Here is a 23,120-nt window from a genome sequence, read left to right on the forward strand (position 1 = left end):
TATTTTCCGACCACTGTCTATGGCGGTGGCGGCTTATCGCTGGAAAGAGCTGCATGCGGTACATCGTAAAATGTAGTATTATTCTGTAAACTGAAAGCGGAATGTTGTTTCATATATGCAGAAGTGTGTCCTTGTGTTTTAACAGTGGAAATCGTGTCCAAATGTAAACATATTTTCTTTTAAATGTGGACAATCTGTATAATTGTAAATTTATATTACTGATTATTTGAACGTGTTAAAGTTTAATTTTGTACCAGTTCAGTACCGATGTCATTTTCTACAGGTGCCACCACTCCTAGAATGTTTATCGCTTCCCGCATTACGACAGCACTTGGAGTAATAAACTTTACTTGCCGTAATTTAAGCAAGCATATAGAAAGTAATATTGCAATTTTTTTAAAACACGGCCTTAGGCGAGCATCAAATCGTCTTTCTAGATGAGTTCAAAAGCTATTGAATGATTTATAGCGTATTTGCGGTGGAAATTTTCGAGCAGCTTATGAATAAGACCCATCTCTACTTCGTCTGTGCTCACACTCTGCCAGTCGTCCTGCGCTATCAAATTAGCAAAAAATGATAAAAATAACCACTCTAGAAATTTATTTTAGCGAGAGCGCGTTCTGATTTATGAAGAAGGATTTCATGTTTGCTTTGGTTTGGTTTGTGGGGTTTAACGTCCCAAAGCGACTCAGGCTATGAGAGATGCCGTAGTGGAGGACTCCGGAAATTTTGTCCACCTGGGGTTGTTTAACGTGCACTGACATCGCACAGCACACGGGCGCCTTGTGTCCTTTCATTTCCGACAATAGCTCAGTCTAGATGCCAGTCTGTCCGCGTGCAGTGAGACAAACTACATACTCAGTCGGTGTTCATAAACAGTCCGCAGAAATATGGCGTTCTCTATAGGAAAATCTAAAACGCGCCAAGTCTCAAACATGGCAGCAGGGGGTGGGGTAGGATCAAACAACCGAATTTAAACCGTCCAAAATGACGAAAATAAGAGGAATCATGAGCGTCGCCTTCAGAATAGACACGATAGCGCGGCTTTAATGTCCGCCCTATTTTGAAAGAAAGTGCATGTATGTGAATGAGAATTGGTTTGGTCTGTAGGGTTTAACCTGCCAAAGTGGTTTGAGAGGCGGCGTAGCGGAAGACTCCAGAAAGTTCGACCACATGAGGTTCTTGCATAGTGTCCGCGAAGCCATGTTGTTTTTCAAGGTACTCGGACAACCTGCTCCTCACCATCGTCTCCGTAAGTTCGCCCACACCATTGCTTTGTCCGTGTTTATTGCTTTGATGGCCTTTGGTATGAATGTGACCACTGCTCTCTTTCAATCTACGGGGAGTGGCGTGTCCTCTCGCCATGGCGTGTCCCAGGCATATTGCATTGATGTAGTCCAATAAAGTTGTATAAGCTGAGTCGATAAGTTTCGCTAGTAATTTAAGTGATTTTGTCCCGGCCCGGTGGAGTGCCACGTTTCATTTTGGCCAGGACCACCCGTAGGTCGCGAAGCTGGAACAGTTCATCAAGCTAGTGGCGCAGTGGTTACGGTGCTCGACTACTGTTCCTTAGGACGCGGGATCGAATCCCGGCCTCGGCGGCCGCTTTTCGATTGAGGCGAAAAACTAGGCGCCCGTCTGGTGTGCGATGTCAGTGCACGTTAAAGAACCCCAGGTGGTAGAAATTTCCGGAGTCCTTCACTACGGCGTCTCTCATAGCCTGAATTGCTTCGGGACGTTAAACTCCACAAATCAAACCAAATGAAGCATCAGAGCCTGCATATCAGTACGCTTGCCATGGGTGTCCTGTATGGTGCACAAATATTGGTCTTGGAGTTTGTGCGCGAGTTGTGTAGTATTTCCAGAGAAGGTGGTTTCTTTACGGGTCTGAGTTGGATCAGTGAGGGCGCGAAACAAGCGCCATGCGTTTTGGCTACCCATTTGTCACACTGATGCGAGCTGGGCCGCGTACTCAGGCGCTCGCTGGATGAGCTCAGCAATATCAGCAATTCGAGATTTAAGCTTTCTGTTATGTTTTTGCCGGGGCCATCGGCGGACGAGGCAGTGCCGAGCTTCCCAGAAATGCAGGAGGTGGTTGTCCACATCTGAGGTCACCTCTGAGAGCTGAATCAGAGTTTCGGGGGAGCGAAGGTGTGAAACCAACCGTTGGGACCATGAGGTGTACCCATGATCTTTAATGGGTGCTGTGTTTTCGAAATTTGCCGGAATTTCGTCCAGTTTGGGAGACGGACTTGTGTTGTGAATTTGGAGAGTGGACGAGTTCGGATTGTGGCATTGGTAATATACTGGTCGCTGCCGAGGGTTTACTCAGTGGTTAGCTAGTCTGCATGTTGGTATTATAAGTAAAGGCAAGATCCGGACAGGTGTCCCTTGTCATGGAGTTACCAAGTCAAGTTGGATGGACGGGGTAAGTGTGAGGAGTGAGGCCCAGCATGAACGCTAACTCTACCAACCGGCGTCCTCGCTTTTCTTCACGATGGTAACCCCAAAGCCGACTGGGGGCGTTAAAGTCGCATACAATCAGGAGGGGGTCTCGACCCACGACTCTCAACGCTTGGCTGAAGAGGTCTGCAATAAAAATATGTTGCAATTTTGGGGAACACTACACATCGAAAATGTGAAATGGTGGATGGACCCTGCTTGCGTGGAGAGGGAGTAGAGTTATCGCCACGTAAGAATATGCAATTTGGAGGTCGAGATCGACAACATTAGCTGCACGGACGCTTGGTTTGGGTTAGTCAGTAACAATTTCATAAAAACGTAGCTCGAATATAAACGCGGACAATACAGACATAGGCGGGACAGGCGCTAACTTCCAACTTTATTTTAGAAAAAAATTACCGCGTTGAAAATATATAGGAACTGATCATCACTTTCAGTCGGTGAGCATACGCAAAGAGCACAATCAAGATAACACAAGGTGGAAAAGGAAAATAAGAAAAATACGGTGCTGAGGGAACACACACACAGAAAATGAGATAAGCCCTGTCAAACGAATTAGTTTTAAAGGCGCTTTATACGAAAGGTTTTTAATCTTTATTTCCTATACTTTGGTAGTTTCATTTTATTTTATATTTCTTATATTGCAGATATTTTTATTTTTCCCATTCTTTTTCTTTTTTTTTACTAGGCAGAAGTTTGCGCCTCTTCTTTCTAATTGGCTTTAATCTCTTACTACTCATATGGTTTCCCTTCGCCATTTGTCATCTTGTGCCTCTTCACCATATGTTGGTTTTAGCGTGGAGCCTTGTGCACTCCTGTTTTATTTTATTTTATCGCTTCTCTCATGATTGTTTAGTATGAGAGCCTAAAACACTTTTCTCATTTTTCTATTTTTCACTTATTCCTGATTCTTGTTTGGTTTCTTCGTTTTAGCCGTGTTAATTGTTGGGTTTTGATGTTTCGGGACATTTAGTATAAAGCGCTTTTAAAAGGCATTTGTTTCACAAAGCTTGCCTCACTTTTGTTTGTGTCCCCCTGGCGCTGAGCATTTCTTTTTCCACCTAGTGTTATCCTAGGTGTGCTCTTTGCGCATGCTCACCAACGGATAATGGCAAAATGTAGAAAGGTAGGCTTAAAAATCAATATGCAGAAGACTAAGGTAATGTTCAACAGCTTCGGGAAGGAACAGCAGTTTACGCTAGGTAGCGAAGCACTGGAAGTAGTAGGCGAATAGTATGTCTATTTAGGACAGGTAGTAACCGCAGATCCGGACCATGAAAAGGAAATAAGAAGAATATGATTGGGATGGAGCGCATTTGGCAAGCACTCGCAGATTATGACTAGCAGCTTACCGGTATCGCTCAAGAGGAAAGTATACAACAGTTGCATCTTGCCTGTACTCACCTATGGGGCTGAAACGTGGAGGCTGTTACGACCAAGCATCCGCATTTGCGCGCTCTATTGTTCGCCTGTGGGCATGGATAAGTGCTGTGAATATGTGGTGATGGCCCAATGGCTCTAAGTGAGCCTGTTTCCAGGAATCCTGTTTTGTAAGCCTGTTTTGCTTTGTGGACACTCTGCAAATGCCAAATTGACCCTGCCAAGAGAACGTCTGGAAAAACACAAAGAAACGTCCCCCTGCGGGAAATGCAGGAAGTGCTTTCTTTCTTTTGTTCACCCTTCCAGTCGATAAGCCCTATCGTCCAGTGAGGAATGCCTACTTTCCAAAGGAGACGACAGAGTGACATGTCCGCTGACGTGCAGGACAAGAAAGGAGCATGACGCATACAGCCATTAAGTGATTTCCCAGGAATGCAGGAAAGATTTGCAATTGTCGAAAACGGACAATGCTGGGAGCGGATGCGGCGCCACGTGCACTCGGGTTTCTGAGAAGTAAAACCACTTGTCAGAACCAGCCTGTGGTTTCTTTGCCGAAGAATAGAAATGTACCTCCTCTCCTCGCCGTTCCCAAGCTTTTCCCGCCAACAAGTGATCACGCCCAACGAATGAATGCCGGACCAGTCAGTGCTTCAGACCATCAGTGCAGTGATGTGTTCGATTGGATGCCGATACCTGAGGGGCGTGCCCTGGATTTGGTTGGTCAGCATCTTCAGAGAGGGGCTGGACATAGGGGGTTTTAAGGACGCTGCAGAGCACGAAATGTCGCTCTGGGCCCTGGGTAAACGGCTCATCCAGTCGCTTCTCGCTATGAACTCTTAACGCTTGCCATTTTGCTGATGTACCCTTCTTTTTCGTGTAAATAATCTTGTAAATAAGTTTCTCAAAGTGCCATTAAACCTGCTTGTACATATTTCACCAACTTCGAAGATTCAATCCTACTTCAACCCCGAGTCTCTGCACGCTACCAAGTGAAGGCCGGATCGACGTAGCCCCAGCGTCACGACAACTGGTGACCAGCGTTGGGATCTGAATCTACAAGCCACAACATCTGATGACTGGAGGTGGGATCTGAATCTACAAGCCACAACATCTGATGACTGGAGGTGGGATCTGGATCTACAAGCTACAACATCTGGTGATTCGAGGTGGATCAGAATCTACAAGCCACATCTTGTGATCGGAGGTGGCATCTCAAGCAACAAGCAGGCGCAACAATCGGCCAACAAGAGAGCAGCTCGGAACATCGATCGCATGTGTGGGTGAGTGCTTGGCTTTTCTTCTGATGTGGACCAGGTTCTAGAACAGGGTTAGATTTTAGAACTGGTAAAAAGTGTTGAAACGCCTTTAGGTTTGGTAGTTTGCACGGTTGTTTTGGAAGTAGCCGACACTCGGAGCGATCATGGACCTACAAAAGCTGCAGAAACCGGAACTGTTGCAATTGTGTGAGGAATTGGGAATTGATACAAGAGGTTTGGCACGAAAACCTTTGATTATAAAGGCAATCACAGATTTGGGAGCCGATGATGAGGAGCTCAGTGAAGCATGGAACCTCATCGCCCAAAAAAAGGAGGAGCAGCTCAGACAGCAGAAAGAGCGGGAAAAAGAGGAAAAGAGGCGTGAGCGTGAACTTGAGAGGGAAAAAGAGGAAAGGGAGCGTGAACTTGAGAGGGAAAAAGAGGAAAGGGAGCACGAACGTGAGAAGCTTGAAAGAGAAGCAAAAAAGCTGGACCAAGAAATTGAGCTCCGGAAATTAGACTTAGAGTTGAGCAAGAGGTCGGGCAATTGTCCCCAGCTAGCGGTACCTCTTCTCAACAAGGAGGCAGATTTCAAGATGTCAAAGTACATGCAGCCATATGTGATATCAGGGGATATCGGTCTGTATCTGGCTAACTTTGAGCGAACCTGCGAAAAACTGTCCTTCCAGCGAGACACTTGGTCTCAGAGATTATTGACGGTTCTGCCCTGCGAGGCAGCGGAGGTTGTCGCGCGGCTAAGCAAGGCGGACGCGGACAACTACGAGAAGGTCAAAGCTTGCCTTCTGAGAAAGTATAGGCTTAGCGCCGAGGCGTTCAGACAACGTTTTCGGAACGCTACTAAGTCCAGGGACGAGAGTTACCCTGAATTCCTGTACAATTTAAGAGTAAATTTGGGCGAGTGGCTAAAGAGCACAGATTCCTACAGTGATAGGGACGCTGTAGTCGAGCGAATTCTTTTGGAGCAGTTTTATAACTGCCTCCCAGAAAAAGAAAGAAATTGGTTACAGGACCGAGGCGAAATTAAGTCGGCAACTGAAGCTGCCGAACTTATTGAGGAGTATGCTTCGCGCCGACAATTCAGCAACCCAGCAGTGGATAGGCCCCGCAATCCCAAGTTCAGTGTGAAAAACCGTCAGGAAAGGCACTTTGCTAGAGTTGGAAACGAAGAAATGAAGGTTTCTTCAGGCAGATTCCCTAGAAAGGACGGCAGTGAGAAAAGTGGGGAAGTGACCAACGTGCAGAACACAAAGAATAAGCTTGAGGCTAGGAAGCCGCTCACATGCTTTAGGTGTAATGAGCAGGGTCACATTGCCGTCAACTGCCGGAAAGAAAAGATTGCTTTCTCGTATGTCAGTGACTGCGATGAAAATATGCAGCTTTTAGAACCCTACCTGCATGACCTAGTAGTCAACGGGAAGCCTTGCAAGGTACTGCGCGATTCGGCCGCAACGATGGATGTTGTCCATCCGGCGTATGTGTCGCCTTCCGACTATACAGGACAGTGTGCATGGATCCGCCAGGTAGTGGAGGAACAGAGTGTGTGCTCGCCAATCGCGAACGTGGTCATCGAGGGCCCTTTCGGCAAGTTAACAACCGAGGCTGCCGTTTCAGGAAAGCTTCCTAAGTGCTATCCGTATTTGTTCTCCAACAAATCGGACATGCTACTGCGAAAGAGGGGCATCCTTTTCGGAGACAGAGTTGTGCAAGCCTTAACACGTTCAAAGGCGCGAGAACTAGCTACACTGCTCATTCCAGAAAAATCCACAGCGGAGGAAACGGCAGTTAAAACAGTGGTCGATGTAGAAGATAGCGGGTCAGAAAACTTTGAGAGCGAGGCATCTCAGATAAGTCAACATGAAAGTGAGCTTGATAAGACACGGAATGAGGACGTTCTTGAGAGTAACCTCTTGCCGCCGGTGTCTAGTAATCTCACGAGACTTCTAAGTGGAACCCGAGAGGACTTAGCTATGGAGCAAGCCAATGATCTCAGGAATAAGCTCGAAGTACAGTGGGAAGGACCTGATGAAGTCGTTGCAAAGCTTTCTAACACTAACTAGGAAGTGAAATTCCCCGGTAGGCGTAAAGAAGTGCGCATTTATCATTGCAATCTTATGAAGCCTTATGTGCAGAGGGAAGCCGTGGTAAATCTAACGTTAAACCTTCCCGAGGAGATGGGGGACAACTTGATTTGCCTCAGCGGAAAGGGAAGCAACGCTCAGGAGCTTCTAAAAAAGACGGAGCAGAGAGGAGAACTAAAGAAATCCCAGCTGTCCGATCTGGGCGAGATAATAACAGAGTTTGAGGCCTGCTTCGTGGACAGGCCAGGCAGAACTGATTTGACTGAGCACGATATTGAGCTGACTTCAGACGTGCCAGTGCGATCAAGGTGCTACCGATTTTCTCCAAGGCAAAGAGAAATTCTGGATAGGGAAGTAACTCGCATGCTGGAATTGGGAGTAATAAAACCCTCGGAAAGCGATTATGCTTCGCCTATGATCTTAGTAGAAGCTCCAGGTAAAGACCCTAGGCCTGTGGTAGACTACCGAAAGCTAAATTCTCTCACCAGGGATCAAGTGTATCCTATTCCGAATATTGAGGAGAGAGTAGAACAGGTCAGTACAGCGGCATATGTGACTACGCTGGACCTTACTCGAGGATACTGGCAAGTACCGCTCACTGAACGCGCCAGCAGATACGCGGCTTTCGTCACTCCGACGGGCAGCTACCAGCCAACAATGATGAGTTTCGGGCTCAAAAATGCTCCATTTTGTTTTTCCCGACTCATGGATAGGGTTTTAAAGGGGTGTGAAACATTCGCAGTGCCTTACTTAGATGACATTGCGGTTTTTTCCGACTCATGGGCGGACCATATGGTACATCTAAGAGCTGTACTGAGCCTTTTGCGTCAAGCTGGACTAACCGTAAAGGCCGAGAAATGTTGCCTGGCAAGGGCGACCGTGGACTACTTGGGTCACAATGTAGGTCAAGGTTTCAGGAAACCCAGCGAGATTAAGATTTCTGCGGTAGCAGACTACCCGCGGCCGAGCACGAAGACGGAAATTCGAGCATTCCTGGGTCTGACTGGGTACTACAATCACTACATCCCTAACTATTCAGCTTTGGCTAGCCCTCTGACCGACGCTCTCCGCAAGACAGAACCGACAAATGTAGTCTGGGACGAACAAAAGGAAGCCTCCTTCGTAAACCTGAAGGCTGTGCTGATTAGCCGTCCGGTATTGCGAGCTCCAGACTATGGCCGAGAATTCACGGTCCAGTGTGATGCCAGTGATCGAGGGTTAGGTGCTGTTCTCTGCCAGAGAGATGACGACGGTAATGAGCACCCCGTGCTCTACTTGAGCAGAAAACTGAGTTCTAGAGAGAGGGCTTATTGCGCGTCAGAGAAAGAATGCGTTTGCATTGTATGGGCCATTCAAAAATTGCAGTGCTATCTTGGAGGGGCCAAATTCACCGTAGAGACGGACCATTGTCCCCTGGCTTGGCTGCAAACTGCGACATCGAAGAACAGTCGCCTTCTTAGGTGGAGCTTGATTTTACAGCAGTACAATTTTGAAATAAGATACAAAAAGGGGAAGTTAAATGGGAATGCGGACGCGCTTAGCCGCTCTTTCTAAGCGGTCCGAGATGTTCCTCACCATGTATCCAAATTGATAATCAGGTTTTTTTTTTTTCGTGCGCTTGTATATGTGTGGCTATGTAAAGCAGCACGTTTGGTTTTCTAGGAATACGTGGGTCCTGAACGTCTTGAGAGTGGGCTTTTCTCGAACAACAATGGCAGTTTTCTTTTAACCTGGTCTCTTCAGACGGGAGCCGAGTGCTTGCTTCGACATGTGGTTGAGTTTCAGACAGCTCGAGCAATTTGGCCTACAACAATCAAGACAACGCGACAAGCAACAGCGAGCTTCAAGCGTTCACGTGCAGGCCATTAAGTCGTCTCTTCATGCAGCAGCTGGGACTGCTGCCCTCCGAGACTCTTCTGGCGGGGGAGGAGGCTGTTACGACCAAGCATCCGCATTTGCGCGCTCTATTGTTCGCCTGTGGGCATGGATAAGTGCTGTGAATATGTGGTGATGGTCCAATGGCTCTAAGTGAGCCTGTTTCCAGGAATCCTGTTTTGTAAGCCTGTTTTGCTTTGTGGACACTCTGCAAATGCCAAATTGACCCTGCCAAGAGAACGTCTGGAAAAACACAAAGAAACGTCCCCCTGCGGGAAATGCAGGAAGTGCTTTCTTTCTTTTGTTCACCCTTCCAGTCGATAAGCCCTATCGTCCAGTGAGGAATGCCTACTTTCCAAAGGAGACGACAGAGTGACATGTCCGCTGACGTGCAGGACAAGAAAGGAGCATGACGCATACAGCCATTAAGTGATTTCCCAGGAATGCAGGAAAGATTTGCAATTGTCGAAAACGGACAATGCTGGGAGCGGATGCGGCGCCACGTGCACTCGGGTTTCTGAGAAGTAAAACCACTTGTCAGAACCAGCCTGTGGTTTCTTTGCTGAAGAATAGAAATGTACCTCCTCTCCTCGCCGTTCCCAAGCTTTTCCCGCCAACAAGTGATCACGCCCAACGAATGAATGCCGGACCAGTCAGTGCTTCAGACCATCAGTGCAGTGATGTGTTCGATTGGATGCCGATACCTGAGGGGCGTGCCCTGGATTTGGTTGGTCAGCATCTTCAGAGAGGGGCTGGACATAGGGGGTTTTAAGGACGCTGCAGAGCACGAAATGTCGCTCTGGGCCCTGGGTAAACGGCTCATCCAGTCGCTTCTCGCTATGAACTCTTAACGCTTGTCATTTTGCTGATGTACCCTTCTTTTTCGTGTAAATAATCTTGTAAATAAGTTTCTCAAAGTGCCATTAAACCTGCTTGTACATATTTCACCAACTTCGAAGATTCAATCCTACTTCAACCCCGAGTCTCTGCACGCTACCAAGTGAAGGCCGGATCGACGTAGCCCCAGCGTCACGACAAGGCTAACCAAGAGAGTTCTACTTAAGTTGAGGACAATCCAGAGGGCTATGGAACGAAAAATGGTAGGGGTAACATTAAGAGATAGGAAGCGTGCAGAGTGGGTCAGAGAAATATCTCAAGTTACCGACATTCTAGTGGAAATTAAGAAGCAGAAATGGGCATGGGCAGGACATGTAGTGCGAAGAGAGGATAACTGATGGTCGCTTAGGGTAACAAACTGGATTCCAAGGGAAGGAAAGCGTAGCAGGGGCGGCAGAAAGTTAGGTGGGCGGATGAGGTTAAGAAGTTCGCAGGGGTCAAGTGGATGCAGCTAGCACAGAACCGGGTTAAGTGGAGAAATATGGGAGAGGCTTTCGCCCTGCAGTGGGTATAGTCAGGCTGATGATGATGATGACGACGATGATGGGGTTTGACGTCCGAAAGCGACTCAGGCTATAAAAGACGCCGTAGTGAAAAGCTCCGGAGATTTCGACCACTTGGGGTTCTTTAACATGCATTGAAATCGCACAACACACGAGCGCCTTGCTTTTCGCCTCGATCGAAAAGACACTGCCGCCGCCGGGATTCGATCACGCGTCCTTAGGCACTGTATAGGCGAGCGCCTTAACCACTGTGCTACCAGGGCGTTTTTTTTTTTTTTCAGGAAATGGGTCCAAAGGTTTTAGAAGGCTCAGAATGAAAAACCAACGTTTGATACTGCTAATTAAGAGAGCGTGCTATTGAACAATTAATTGCAATATTTGAAATAATGAAAATACGTTCAAAGTGTACTAACTGCTCCTCATGGAAAGTCATGAACGTTAGCTGATGCTTAGTATTGGTGTATGAAAAAAATATAAAAGAATAAATAACAACAGAAGTAATAAAAAGTGAAAAACATCGTTCGCGTGCGTGAAACACTGTTGCGTTATACCCCTAACGACGGAGATTAAGTGCTTTCAAATTTTTTGTTCTTCAGTGGAAATCTACAGGTTCATCTCTTCATGCCCATTTTTAGCAACACCATTTCACAGTGTTTCCTAATACTGCATGCGGCAAGCTTTTTATTCATCTATTCAGATCGATGTGGATCTCGCCTTGGGTTTATAGGATTTACCGTCCTCATGCAAGTCAGGAACCAGATTCCGACCACTTGGTGCTCTTTAACGTGCACCGACACACCCAATACATGAAAGCCTTGCTCTTCGCCCCTGCTGAAAAGTTGGCTCTGTGGCCGGGATCGAACCCGTGTCCCTGTGTTCAAAACTCGAGTGGCATAACCGCTGATCCATCGAGCAGGGGCCGGTGTGGATCTGTGCAAGCAGCCATTCTGATTGCAATTAGGCGCTTTATCACTTTATACCGCTTCATGTTGTACAGATTAAATTACAAAATACATTAAGCCGTAATCAAGCTCTTGCAGGAGGCGTCGAGCATTTTGGAGTAGGTAAAAAGTACGAGTAAACGAAACATGCATGGGGTTGCAAAATCCCCGATAGTGCTCTTTTATCGTTTACGGCAGTAAAGCTTCTTCAGCCATTCCATGTGCCTGTTTATATAGCGGTAGAGCTCACGTGAACACGGTGTACACATAGGCCCTAGTCTCGTGTGGCATCCGATCGTCGGCTGCAAAGGTCATCCCGATAGCGTAGGCAGCGTTCTTTGCTTGCTTCTAGCAAGCTCTTTAGATAAGGCTCGCCCCGAGATCTCGCCTTGTCTCGCTATTGAACGGCGCCACGCACATACCTGAATAACGTCGTCTCGCGCTATCAAGCGTCGGCAGTCGCACATTGTTTGTCCCTCGGCAGCAGCCAGCAGCGACGCCGCGACGACGATCCGCTCCAGGCGACAGCATTGGCGGCATGCGTTTTTCGTCGCCGTGTCTCCAGTTGTCACGCCGTCGTGGGCAACGCATAGTGGCATCCTTCTCGTAGACCGCTGAAATGCAACAGGACGCTAATAGGCCAGGCCCCCAGCCTACCGTCGCCGAAGGGCTACTCTCCGACAAAGACCCCAACCCTGACAATGGTGACGGGGATGGCGAAGCCAAAGACGTGTACGAGTGCGCCTTCGGCAAGCTCCGCATACCCCTGTTACAACGCCTAGTCACACCAAGATGCTTCCTGTTGCTTTTCTGCATCCTGGGCATCCTCCAGAGCGCCTACCGGACTTACTTCATCGGCGTCCAATCAACGGTGGAGCGGCGCTTCGCGATCCCGTCCAAGGCTATGGGGCTCGTGTTAACAGCCGAGAACATCAGCCCCGTGCTGGCTGTCATAGCCGGCTACTACGGTGGCGGTGAGAATTACAATCAGCCCCTGTGGCTCGTGTTCGGCATGCTGACGGTGGTGATGAGCTGTGGACTCTGTGTGCTACCGCACTTCGTGTTTGGCCCCGGGCTGCCGCTAGCGTTGTCGCGGTTCGAGCCCCAGGATGCGTCCACGCTTCCTGGTCGCATCGGGAGCGCGTTTTGCGGGCAGCCGAGGGATGACGAGGACTGCCTATCCAGCATCAACCTGGAAGGCGACATCACAATATTCATCATGTTCATAGCGAACCTGCTCAATGGCTTTGGGTCGGCCACCTTCTACGTGATTGGCATGGCTTTCATGGACGATAACGTTAGGAGGAAAGACTCTCCGCTGTACTTTGGTGAGTGCCAATGCGTTCTTTGGGCGTGAGGGCGGAATTATTTAGTACAGGGCGCTTGCTTGGCGCCTTTTTATTTGCTTAGATTTGCGTGTTCTCCGTGACCTGTCTGCTGATTGCAGCTAGTACCACCGAAGTGCTGTGCATAAAGTCTCCGTTCTAACCAATCTCTAAATATACCTGGTACGCGGAATGTACCCGCGTGTACAGGGAATAGCTGCTGCTGACCATTCTGCAGATGTCAGTGGTTTTCACAATGGCTACAGCTACTCGATGCCGCCCACGCTGGCCGCTGTGAACGGGCATTCAATGCAACATCGGTTTTTCGTTAGCCCATAGCTAATGTCTTTTCCAGACACAATTAACTTCCTTGAAGCGAACACACAAGACAGTGTGGCATGGAAACTAAGCATACATATGTTCGCATATTATTTTAAGCCAGAGCGTACAAAAACAAACTACGCTTGCTGTGACTCTAAATAACAGAAACCACAAGGATCAGTGAAAAGTTAATGGGATTAGTGCGGGGCAACATATAGGCCTCACATCTGGTATCGTCTTTTAACTATCCGAACAATGCAGGCTCTTTATTCATGATTCTGTAATAAGGGAGTAATAACTCAGTGGCATCCACCCAAGCGCAGCCATACGGGTACAAAGGAAAGCTATACAGCCTTCTCAGAAACTTCGTAGTTAAAATTCGCCCTGGTCCGGTGACCTAAGCGTCCCCTGAGGATTCCTAAGTGTTATCAGACCTAAGATCAATAGTCGTGACTGATTTAAGCGGACGCTTTGCGAACTTCCTTAAAATTATTTTTTGTTTATTACCGCCGTGAATTCTATTATTTTAACGATGGGAATACGGCACTTGTAAAGTAGTGCATCCAGCCATGACGCTTACAAAAACAAAGTCCTCTTCAGTGCAGTATTTTGCATATTTGATGTTTTACCGTATTGCATCCGAGACGTTTACTCCCTGATTGCGGAAACACTGCAAAATTACTTGAGGAAGCGTGAAATTGTCGTGGTTTTTAAAAATAAGCCCCCGCTTTTTTTGCTTGAAGCTGCGCATATAGCTCTTTCATTGATGCAATGTTTCATTACCGAAATGACGGATAATAACGCTGTTCCTTCTAATATTGAATTCTATTCGTAATGTCAGGACTGACTTGAAAGCATTTTCTCAGCGGAAAAAGAGGCAGGCCCACAGGTGGAAACACAACACAGTAGCGATATCTTTGTGTTTCTCCTCGCGGTCCTTGCTTTCTTGAGGTCAGAATCAGTATGCCTAAGTTGATAAAATTCTCGTTCTACTCGAAAAGCTCACGGACCACGGCTAACCAGTGACATCTGTCAAGAGACAAACGAGCGAGTTTCTTGAGAAATCAGCATAGAACTTTAATCAGCTGTGTTCATGGCGGCAATGGTATGGATAATCCTGACATTCGTTAGACTGGGGTGAACCTACAAAAAAAAAAATCTACAGCCTCTGCCTGTACCGCTATGCTACACACCCAAACCAATCGTGATACAAAATGAAGTGGTCTTAGAGGCAGATAACGAAGACAAAACTTGGAAATGCAAAGGAGGAGGGGGGGGGGGCTATATAAACTGAAGCAGCAGACGAGGGGAGCGGTCCCTAGAAGGATTCGCTAATTTCCCCTGGGAAGTAAGGGGATGGAGCGAGAACTGGGGAAGTGTTTTGGAATGAATTAAGCTAGTGCACTGTGGGAGTTAGGAGCGAATTGAGACAGCGTGGGAATTTTTGACCAATTATCCCAATTGGGCGAGCTCTTTATTATTATTATCCTTAGCCTCCAAGCAGGCTCCCAATGCCACTATACGTTCTCTGGATCTCCGACCTTTTGAAACAGGTTTTCTTAATTGAGAAAACAATTCGGGTTCCCTATCCCCTAATCATATTCCACAGTCGAGATGGCCTTAAAAGTGCTTAAGGATTTTATTTTTCATTCGAAGGGTAGTGCTTAATTAGAAGTAGCGTGTATTGAAATAGATATGTCGACACCTTTTTTAAGGCGAAAGCCTTTCTAGGCTCATGGAAACAAATCTCGTGCGCGAGAGTTGTGCGCGAGATTTGGGCGCCAGATCTGTGCGCAAGAATATTTCTTGTCTAGCGTTCCCGCCATCTGCAATGCTACACTTGAACGCGCGCCAAGGAACGCCACGCGCGATAGGAGCGATGGTGTACCGTTTAAACTCATCCTTTCTGGAGAAAGTGTGGCAGACACTGCAACTTTCCTTTCCTGTAAACCAATTATAATTATATGAAGCACCGCAAAGAACGCCGATAAGACGCAAATGATAGGAGAGGAAGGACAGGCTTTCGTCATTCTCCTCGTAGGAGACATCTAGTGACCATGTAATTATTTTTTTCTCTCGCTTGGATGCCAGAAGGTCGTTGTAGCGCTATCCACGTAAAAACGGTTGTAACCCTTCCTTTTCGACCACGACGTCACGAGTCTGAATCCATTTTTCTCTCATAAATACGCCCTTCGTTGTCCCACAAATGTAGAAAGAGCCAGATAATCAATTTTACTGAGAACAACAGCTGCTTAGAGCTGTCCTTATTGTCTCTTTACCCTGAGTATACACTCGGAAGGTATGCAAGCTGGAGTGTTTGAAAGAAGGAAGAAAAACTGAGATAAGATACGTACTGGACGGCACTGTCCGAGAAACAAGCGAGGCATAAATGACTGTACTCACGCCGTAATAAAATTTATATACGGAATGTGGGGTTAGTGACAAAAACAACTGAATTCATCGCTGTCTTTGCACGCACTTTATAGAGCTAAGTGCGAATTACACAGTGCATCGTTAATCCCGAAGCAGTGTTGGCTGTGAAGAAAAGAAGTACGTACATTTCTTCTCCAAATTCGCTTTGCGCTAAATTTGGACCGTCGATTAAAGCTGCTTGGGACACCACCAGCATGTGTTTTTTTTTTCTAATTTCCTGTCAGTTATCTCCACGATTAATTACTATTTCACATTGGCTAATGGAAATATCCTCTATGATTTCCATTTTGCCAGTGGCTGCTGGCTCCCTAATGTATCGCAACGTAGTCCCTCATTTACCTTGCTTTTCTTAGCTGATCAACATATAGCGCAAATGTTAATCCCGAAGCAAAATTAGAAAGGTCCCACTTTCCAGTTATCGTCAGCTCGTAGAATGTTAACTAGTGAAGTTAGGTTTATTCTTTTCTATCACACTGCCAGCAATACGTTTTCAAAACTTCTAGCGAATCCCATTACATTCTCCAGTAGGGGCGTATTTATGGACATGTTCATGGGTACGGAATAAAGGGGATGTGATTACGTTGGCACAATGCATTATTTCCCGTTTTGTTTTTTTTTTCTTCAGAAATAACAAGAATGTTGGCTTTTTTTTCATATCAAATTTCTCGTATGAGGAGGTGACAGGAAGGTATGGAGAGTCACGTCAACTTAACAGGTAACTTGCTTTTAACCTAACAGGTAACTTAACAGGCACTTCCCTTTTAAACCACCGTGTGGCAAAAGCTCACAGCGTTCTTCTCAGATACTATATAATGACGATGATGATGACTTTAATTTTATCAATTAAAATAGGGAGGCTGGAGAAACCAGACGGCCTGGAGCCCCTCAGTCTCTGCTGTCTCCGCGGTTGAGGCCACTACCGAAGCTTGAGCGACATGGCTAGGGCTGCGTATCAGTGCCCTCCACTGCTCCGTGGTGGGCCTATTAAAGGATGGGGTTGACATTTTTGGATATGGACCAGATTCACTGGTTCTTTGCAAATCTTACGTTCATTTGTGTAGCGAGTGCAGTAAATGTGGGTAGGGGACTGACAGCACAGATGCCGGGTCCTCGTCTTCCGCCAGCGCTCAATTTCGGTGGCGAGACCTGCGGTCGCTGGCTTATCGCGCTTGCTTTTGCAAGGCATAGCAGCGAGTGTCTCACCCGGTGCTTCCTCCAGCGAATGAGGGAGAGAAGGGCTCGGCTTGGCACAACAGCCTAAAACTGTTCTCCTGTGCTCTCCACTTGTGCCTGTAGGGAAGGACGAAAGAAAAATGCGACGCACCCGAGAGCGCGGCGCCGCGCTAAACTGCGGTCAAGCCCCGCTCTTTTCTGCTTATCGAAGTCGTGTCGTGGGAGATGCCCCCCTGCCGGAACACTATAAAAGCTCTCTTTCTCCTCACTACCTCCCTTTTCTTTGCTTCTCTCTACACCCTCCATCAGGGCTCACGCTTGCTTTCTTGTGCTCTTATCCTTAGGAAGCGCTGCTTTCAACAAAATATATAAATATAAAAAAAACACGACTACTTTGTTATTGTCGTTATCCGCTATCTCGCTTCCGCTGTCTGGAGAAACTTCTGCCGCGCCAGCTCCCCGCTTGCAGGAGCCATTCGCGCGCTCCGCACGTGGAAGCTCAGGCGAGAAACATAACGTGCAGTTTAAGGCCCTAGCATTAACTGGAGACGATGCCTTAGATAAATAAAATGATGTCCGGCTCCAAAGTTTCAGTATTTCAGTTAGTTGTGATGATAAAAAAAAATACAGCTAGCTGCCCACACAGTGACTCCTAGATCAAAGTTCGTGATCTTCTGTTGCAAATGAGAAACTGTTAATTATACGCGCCAGGTATACCTTGAACGGCTTTGTATGCGCGGCTATTTCGACGTTCATACCGTGTATTATACAAGACGCAGACTGATGATAAGTAGTTAGGGTTATTAAGCTGTTGAGCGTGCAAATCTGTGCACATTCCTTCTCAGTACGTCAACACTGAAAAACGTAGACCCTGCAACCTTTTTCGAGACTCTAAATGGCAAGTGGTTCACTCGTGGACTATGGTCTGTGCGTCGTTATGCACTGCCAACAATCTAGACCCTCTGAACGTGAGAAAAATTTTCACGTTCACACCGGCTTTCCAGCTTTCCACTGTCCCAGAGGACAGTGGAAAGCTAGAGGCCCCAGCGCTTTTGCACTGGTATAAGCGCACAGAAGAGTGTACAATCTCTGTCAAAAGTAAAGAGTTCAAGCGGCTTGCTTCTAAGCTACTTAATAGGGCTCTTTTAGCCCTCTTGGCAATCCTAACTTTCACCGGTGTGAAAGTGAAACTTTTAGTTGCATTCCACTGTCCTCTTGGACTCTAGTGGCACGGGCAGAGGCACATTATTTTATGTTTTTTTTTTTTTTGGGTAGCCTCAACATAATATATGTCCTCTGGGACTAAAGAGTGCATGGTTTCGTTTGGAGACATAGTGCTAACTTGAACCTACTTCACTTAGCGAGAGTTTGCGCACTGTTTGCCATGTAAGCCCGCAAGTTGAACTTTCACTGCATGTTCAGAGATCATTGCTCCCATTCTTTACTCGGATCTTTTTAGGCACAATGTTTGCTCTGCGCCTCTTTGGGCCGTCCATGGGTTTCTTCTTGGCTTCGTATTGCCTGTCCCACAACGAGATTCCATATGGTATGTATACGTCCACAAAAAAGTACTTGGCTAAGACTATCTGAAATGCTCTTGACCCGACTGTCTGCATTAAACATATCTTTTTTTTTTTTAGGGTGTACTGAACTGACCTAGCAGTACGCTGCGGTCATCCTGTGGGAGATATAATAAATATTTCGTGTGAGTGTGTGAGCCGATGTTAACGGTTAAGGCGATATCATTTGGAAGCCAAACATATCTTACCAGTGTGAGACCGGGAAGCTGGAAAACAAAATCATTTTCAAATGACAGCGTATGATTAGTTTACTGTGCAAGATAATGTAAAAAAAAAGCAGCATTTTGGCCGCCTCTTTTTACGTACTCTGCTTGCGCTGCACTGCTAGTGTGAAGTGCATTTTTTCCCCTTAATTTCGATTGAAAGTATGAAGGTATACAACCCACATAGTTAACGAGGTGCGGGTTATCAGAGCACACCACGATCTCCACTGCCTATCTTGCGAGAGACCACTACACATGGAAAGCGCGATGATGTGACCGTGTTTGCCATTTACATATTCAGGCTAAAAGTAGTACCGAACATTTTACTGGCTTTTACTGTCCAAAATTCTACCGACTTTTGTAACTGATTCCAGAAAGCACGAGTTACTGTTGCTTTAATATTTAATAGTTAAATGTTTACCTCTGTCCAAGAGTTTATAATTTTTTTTTCCTTTCACGTTCCTTTTTGGTCGTCCGTTGTGTGTTGTGGAAAACATGTAGGTAACACAAAACACGCCAGGTACAATTCTGTAGAAGTATATTTTCATCAGCTCCTTGTAAAAGCCTCTGCATTCTGTTCAGGCTGCGTGCTTTCCCTACAATACAGTAGAACCAGGATATCATATTCAGAGGGGGTCGAGAAATAGTTCGATATATCATTATTTCCATATAAAAATGGCGATAGATCAGCCTGACAGTACCCTGGAAGCATGTTTTCACGTCAGGGACGTGCTTCTTGCAGTGAAGTGCCGCCAAACGGTGTGTGGAAGCTCGTCGATCTATAGGCATTACAGTATAGCCTAACTTCCCTCGTATTGGAGCCACATCGCATTGTATTTTCGGAAGGAAACCATATTATAAGATGTGTAATTATTTTTACCTGTTCAATATAAATAAAGTAAGCGCTCGTTGAAATTAAGGTGCAGCAGGCTTCCTCATCGTCTTTGTAGCGAATAATGCCACGCGAAGGCCGTAGCTAGGCCGCAGCTAGGCCGCAGCTAGGACTTAGGTTGGTGTTGGGTTTGCCGCAGGACAGATTGCTGCGCGCTAATCTGGCGCGATATACAGAAGGCTACCTTCAAGTACATCCCACGTTCACTTCGCCACACGGCTTCATAGAGCTAAAGTTGCCAGCAGATGCTAGACGCCGCGCAGTTAACCCGTCTCCGTACAATACGTTAGAGCAGTACTCAGACGAGCGCCATATGAAACGCTGTGGCACCGCGTTCGATATATCGAACGGCCAGGATAATAAGAATTAGATCTACTGCGTGACTTTCCTATACACTTAGAAATGATTTTCAAGCAATCTGTGTTTTGGTATGTACAGTATTTGGAGATATCCCGGTTCGATATCCGAGCTCGAAAGTTAACTATTCCAAGCACAGGATAACAAGGATTACATATATCCTGCTACCAACGCGCCCTTGCATTCAATATGGGCTATATACGGTTGGTCTTTACTGCTACAGACATGAGCTCTCAACTGCAGATGCTAAATCGATGTAGTGTGAAAGCCATGGGATCATTTTTTTCGCGAAATATTTATTTAGTTTCAGTTGGCACGCGTCACTATTATGAAGGAGCCACTGCGTTTCGTGTGTGCACATAGGATAACAAATAAGCTTGACACCCACTTACAGTTCGTTCCCTGTTCGCGTTCTCCAGTGGATCCGGGTATCATGAAGAGGGACCCACGCTGGATCGGTGCTTGGTGGCTGGGATATGCTTTCATCGGCATCCTGGTCATTGTCTTCTCCATACCAATGCTGTTCTTGCCCAGGAAGATGTGGAAATCTAAACTGAGCGGCACGGACCACAGAGTCAGTCTAGCCACTGGTACAGCGGGTGTCGACACGGTCGGTTCGTACCTCTTGCTTCGGTTCATTTTTTCTTTAATAATGATGTAGCACCCCTACATACAACGTGAATACTTGTCAGATGAATTGCTAAGTGTTTACATGTGAGTCTCTGTTTAATTTCGTTTAATGTTTTGTGCCATCAACGCAGCGATGCGTTAAGTTTTAATGACAGGAAATGGACATCAAAGCTTAACTGAGGTTCACAGGTATATAGACACGAACACCAGAAAAGTACGGCTGGCAAAGAATGACGCTCGCTTTCAACAAAAATTACGAATTAATCGAGCATACGTGGGCAAACTTTGGTTACAATTGTTACAATTGGAGCTTACTTATCTGGCGCCTGCTAAATTGGAAAATTTCTGCTGCGAAGCGCATTGGGCACTTTTAACAGGGCATGACATGTCAAATAAATATTTGTTGCTTAATTCAGGATCTTTGTCTCTTATAGTTAGGTTTCTTTTTTGAGGCACGAATGTTTTAAGGTTTATTAAAACGAAATACAAATTAATCATAAGTGCATAAAAAAGTTAGTACGGTATAGGAGGTCTCAAATTAAGACTGTCTGAGGGACCTTCCATCAGGAATACATGAGTATAGATACACAAATGTGGCAGAGGATCTGCAAAAAGATATAATCATACTGAAACCTGTTAGTAAAATTTTCGGCAATGAAGCGTTTTCACAGCTGCGAATTCAAACTCATTGAGTTGGAAACAGCATCTAGTGTTGTCGGCACGGATCAATAAATTTTAAAAGTTTTTCTCATTCTAGTTTCTTTTGTTTCATGTATACAATAAAAATTTCTATAGTAGTAGGAATGCAAAGTCTTTAATATTCAGGTGAGCAATACTTCGTTTTCTGCCTTATTCAACTGCAAGCCCCAAGTCACGTTATCGCAGGACACTTTTAGAAAGGGCCTTAAGTGGTGACACCAGAATTACATTTCTAAATCTTTTACAGCAAACAAAAGTGCCGCTTTCTGTCAATATAACCTACTTGTAATGGGAAAGAAGCGTTCCGCTCATATAGCCCTAATTCAATTTAGCCTCAGTGTACCTTTGAAGAGATCGTAAAAGGCTTCAGCATATTGCCATACGCTTTTGAGGACTCACTCTGAATACGAGACCTTGGAACAAAACCCACAATTTGCGGTTAACTGATAAACATCGCCGTTTCAGGCCGGTTATTGTTCATCATGTAGTGACGGCTTCTGTAACTTCATGGTGCAGCCGTGACGTCATGGTGAAGAGAATGGACGCAGCCCGGCAATCCTAACAGTCCCGACTGTGCTCGTGCATGTCTTTCTGTCGGTAGTTCAGGAGTGACCCGTCATGTATTTCAGAAAACAAAGAAACGTTTTTTTTTATTATTTTTTTTCTGTAGTATTTTCGAGTTTAGAGGGAAGAGGAGGAGAATCACTTTTATTCGCCCCGAACCCTCCGTGGTAATCGAACTATTCAGTTCAAGCATTTGGCGTTGCTGGTGCCAGGATTGGAATACCTATCACTCCTATCTATAGTGTTTTCTCAACCTTGTTTAGAAGTATTTCATGGTCCTTTAAAGACGGCAGAAGTACGCGCCAATCTCGATGAGTCGCTGATCTTTCATTTTATAATTTGAAACCTTCTTCTTTTTTTTTTTCGGTAGAACTGAAGGAAGTTGTGAAGAGACTACTGGGCAGTCCGCTGTTTCTCTGCCATGCCGCAGCGCTTGTGTTCACCGTCAACGGCCTCATGGGATTCTTGCTTGCCACGCCAAAGTATATGGAGACACAGTACCGACGTTCAGCCGCCACAGCCAGCCTATTCTCAGGCAAGTGATAGGTCGAAACGACGCGAGTTCGAGCGCGTGCGTGTGTACAGTACCCTCACAATCTGTATCGATTACAGGGTTCGATGACGCACACTTTTGCACCATAGCCAGCGTCTGCATTCTTCAGTGCGCAGGTTGCCTTGAACTGCTGGCAAAAGCGATATTGCTAGTCAGTTGCTGCCAATTCGTTGCATGTCAGACCTGTGCAAATTTTCAATGCGAGTACGTCAGCGTCATAAGCGAGAGAATAATTCATCGGTACTCTCTGGGCAATGCAGCAACATGTATATACATGAGCAGATGTTAGTCACTTTGGCCTGCGGAGAGACAAAATGTTTAAAAATATTTCTGCCTCGGTGTAAAGGTGACGCAAGTTGGCACAAATAAGGAACAACCGGCAAATAGCATAAGCTCATCTTTCTATAACATCAGACTTAAATGTGCGCAGCTGCGGAATATTGCAAAACACTGTTATGAACATATTGGTGAGAGTAGCCCAGCATAAGATGCGTAGCCAAGCATTGCTTCTAAAGATTGCCCAACGGTCGTACCAGCTAGTTTATTACGATTGAAAAACGGTGCGTTGTGGTTTTGACAACGGATAGCAAGAACTACAAGCGTCTCAAAGAAAGATATGCGCATAAATACATTGTTACCATATATATATATATATATATATATATATATATATATATATATATATATATATATATATATATATATATATATATATATATATATTGTTACGAAGGGGGTAAGACGTCGGAGCGCTGAACTACAAGACAATAGGGTAGGGAGCTCAGCTGGTCAACGGCAGCGCGTCCGGCACGAGAGTCCTTTTTTCAACGTCTTTCTCCTTCACTTGTCTTCTAAACTTCATCTTCTTCCGTACTGTTACATTTTCCCCCTTTGCAGACGAAGCCCCCCGGGCGAGGTAGTTATTCGTTTCCACGAGAGTGACACGGCTTCATCCGGGCGACATGGGCAACTTCAG

General features: G+C 46.1%; 1 protein-coding gene across 1 annotated transcript in view; it reads left to right on the forward strand.

The window, feature by feature from the left end:
• The first annotated feature begins 11,812 nt into the window (after positions 1–11,812).
• Positions 11,813–23,120, forward strand: part of LOC146208069 (solute carrier organic anion transporter family member 74D-like) — a 30,613-nt gene continuing 19,305 nt past the window's right edge. Inside the window, exons 1-4 of the mRNA XM_084591751.1 lie at positions 11,813–12,742; positions 18,126–18,212; positions 20,118–20,312; positions 21,962–22,126. Of these exons, the coding sequence (XP_084447877.1) occupies positions 12,034–12,742; positions 18,126–18,212; positions 20,118–20,312; positions 21,962–22,126 (1,156 nt within the window). The 5' untranslated portion in view covers positions 11,813–12,033. The remainder of the gene's footprint in view (positions 12,743–18,125; positions 18,213–20,117; positions 20,313–21,961; positions 22,127–23,120) is intronic.

The sequence above is a fragment of the Amblyomma maculatum genome, chromosome 1 (genome assembly GCF_055883805.1).
Source record: "Amblyomma maculatum isolate TAMU_Amacu chromosome 1, ASM5588380v1, whole genome shotgun sequence".
Taxonomy (NCBI): domain Eukaryota; kingdom Metazoa; phylum Arthropoda; class Arachnida; order Ixodida; family Ixodidae; genus Amblyomma; species Amblyomma maculatum.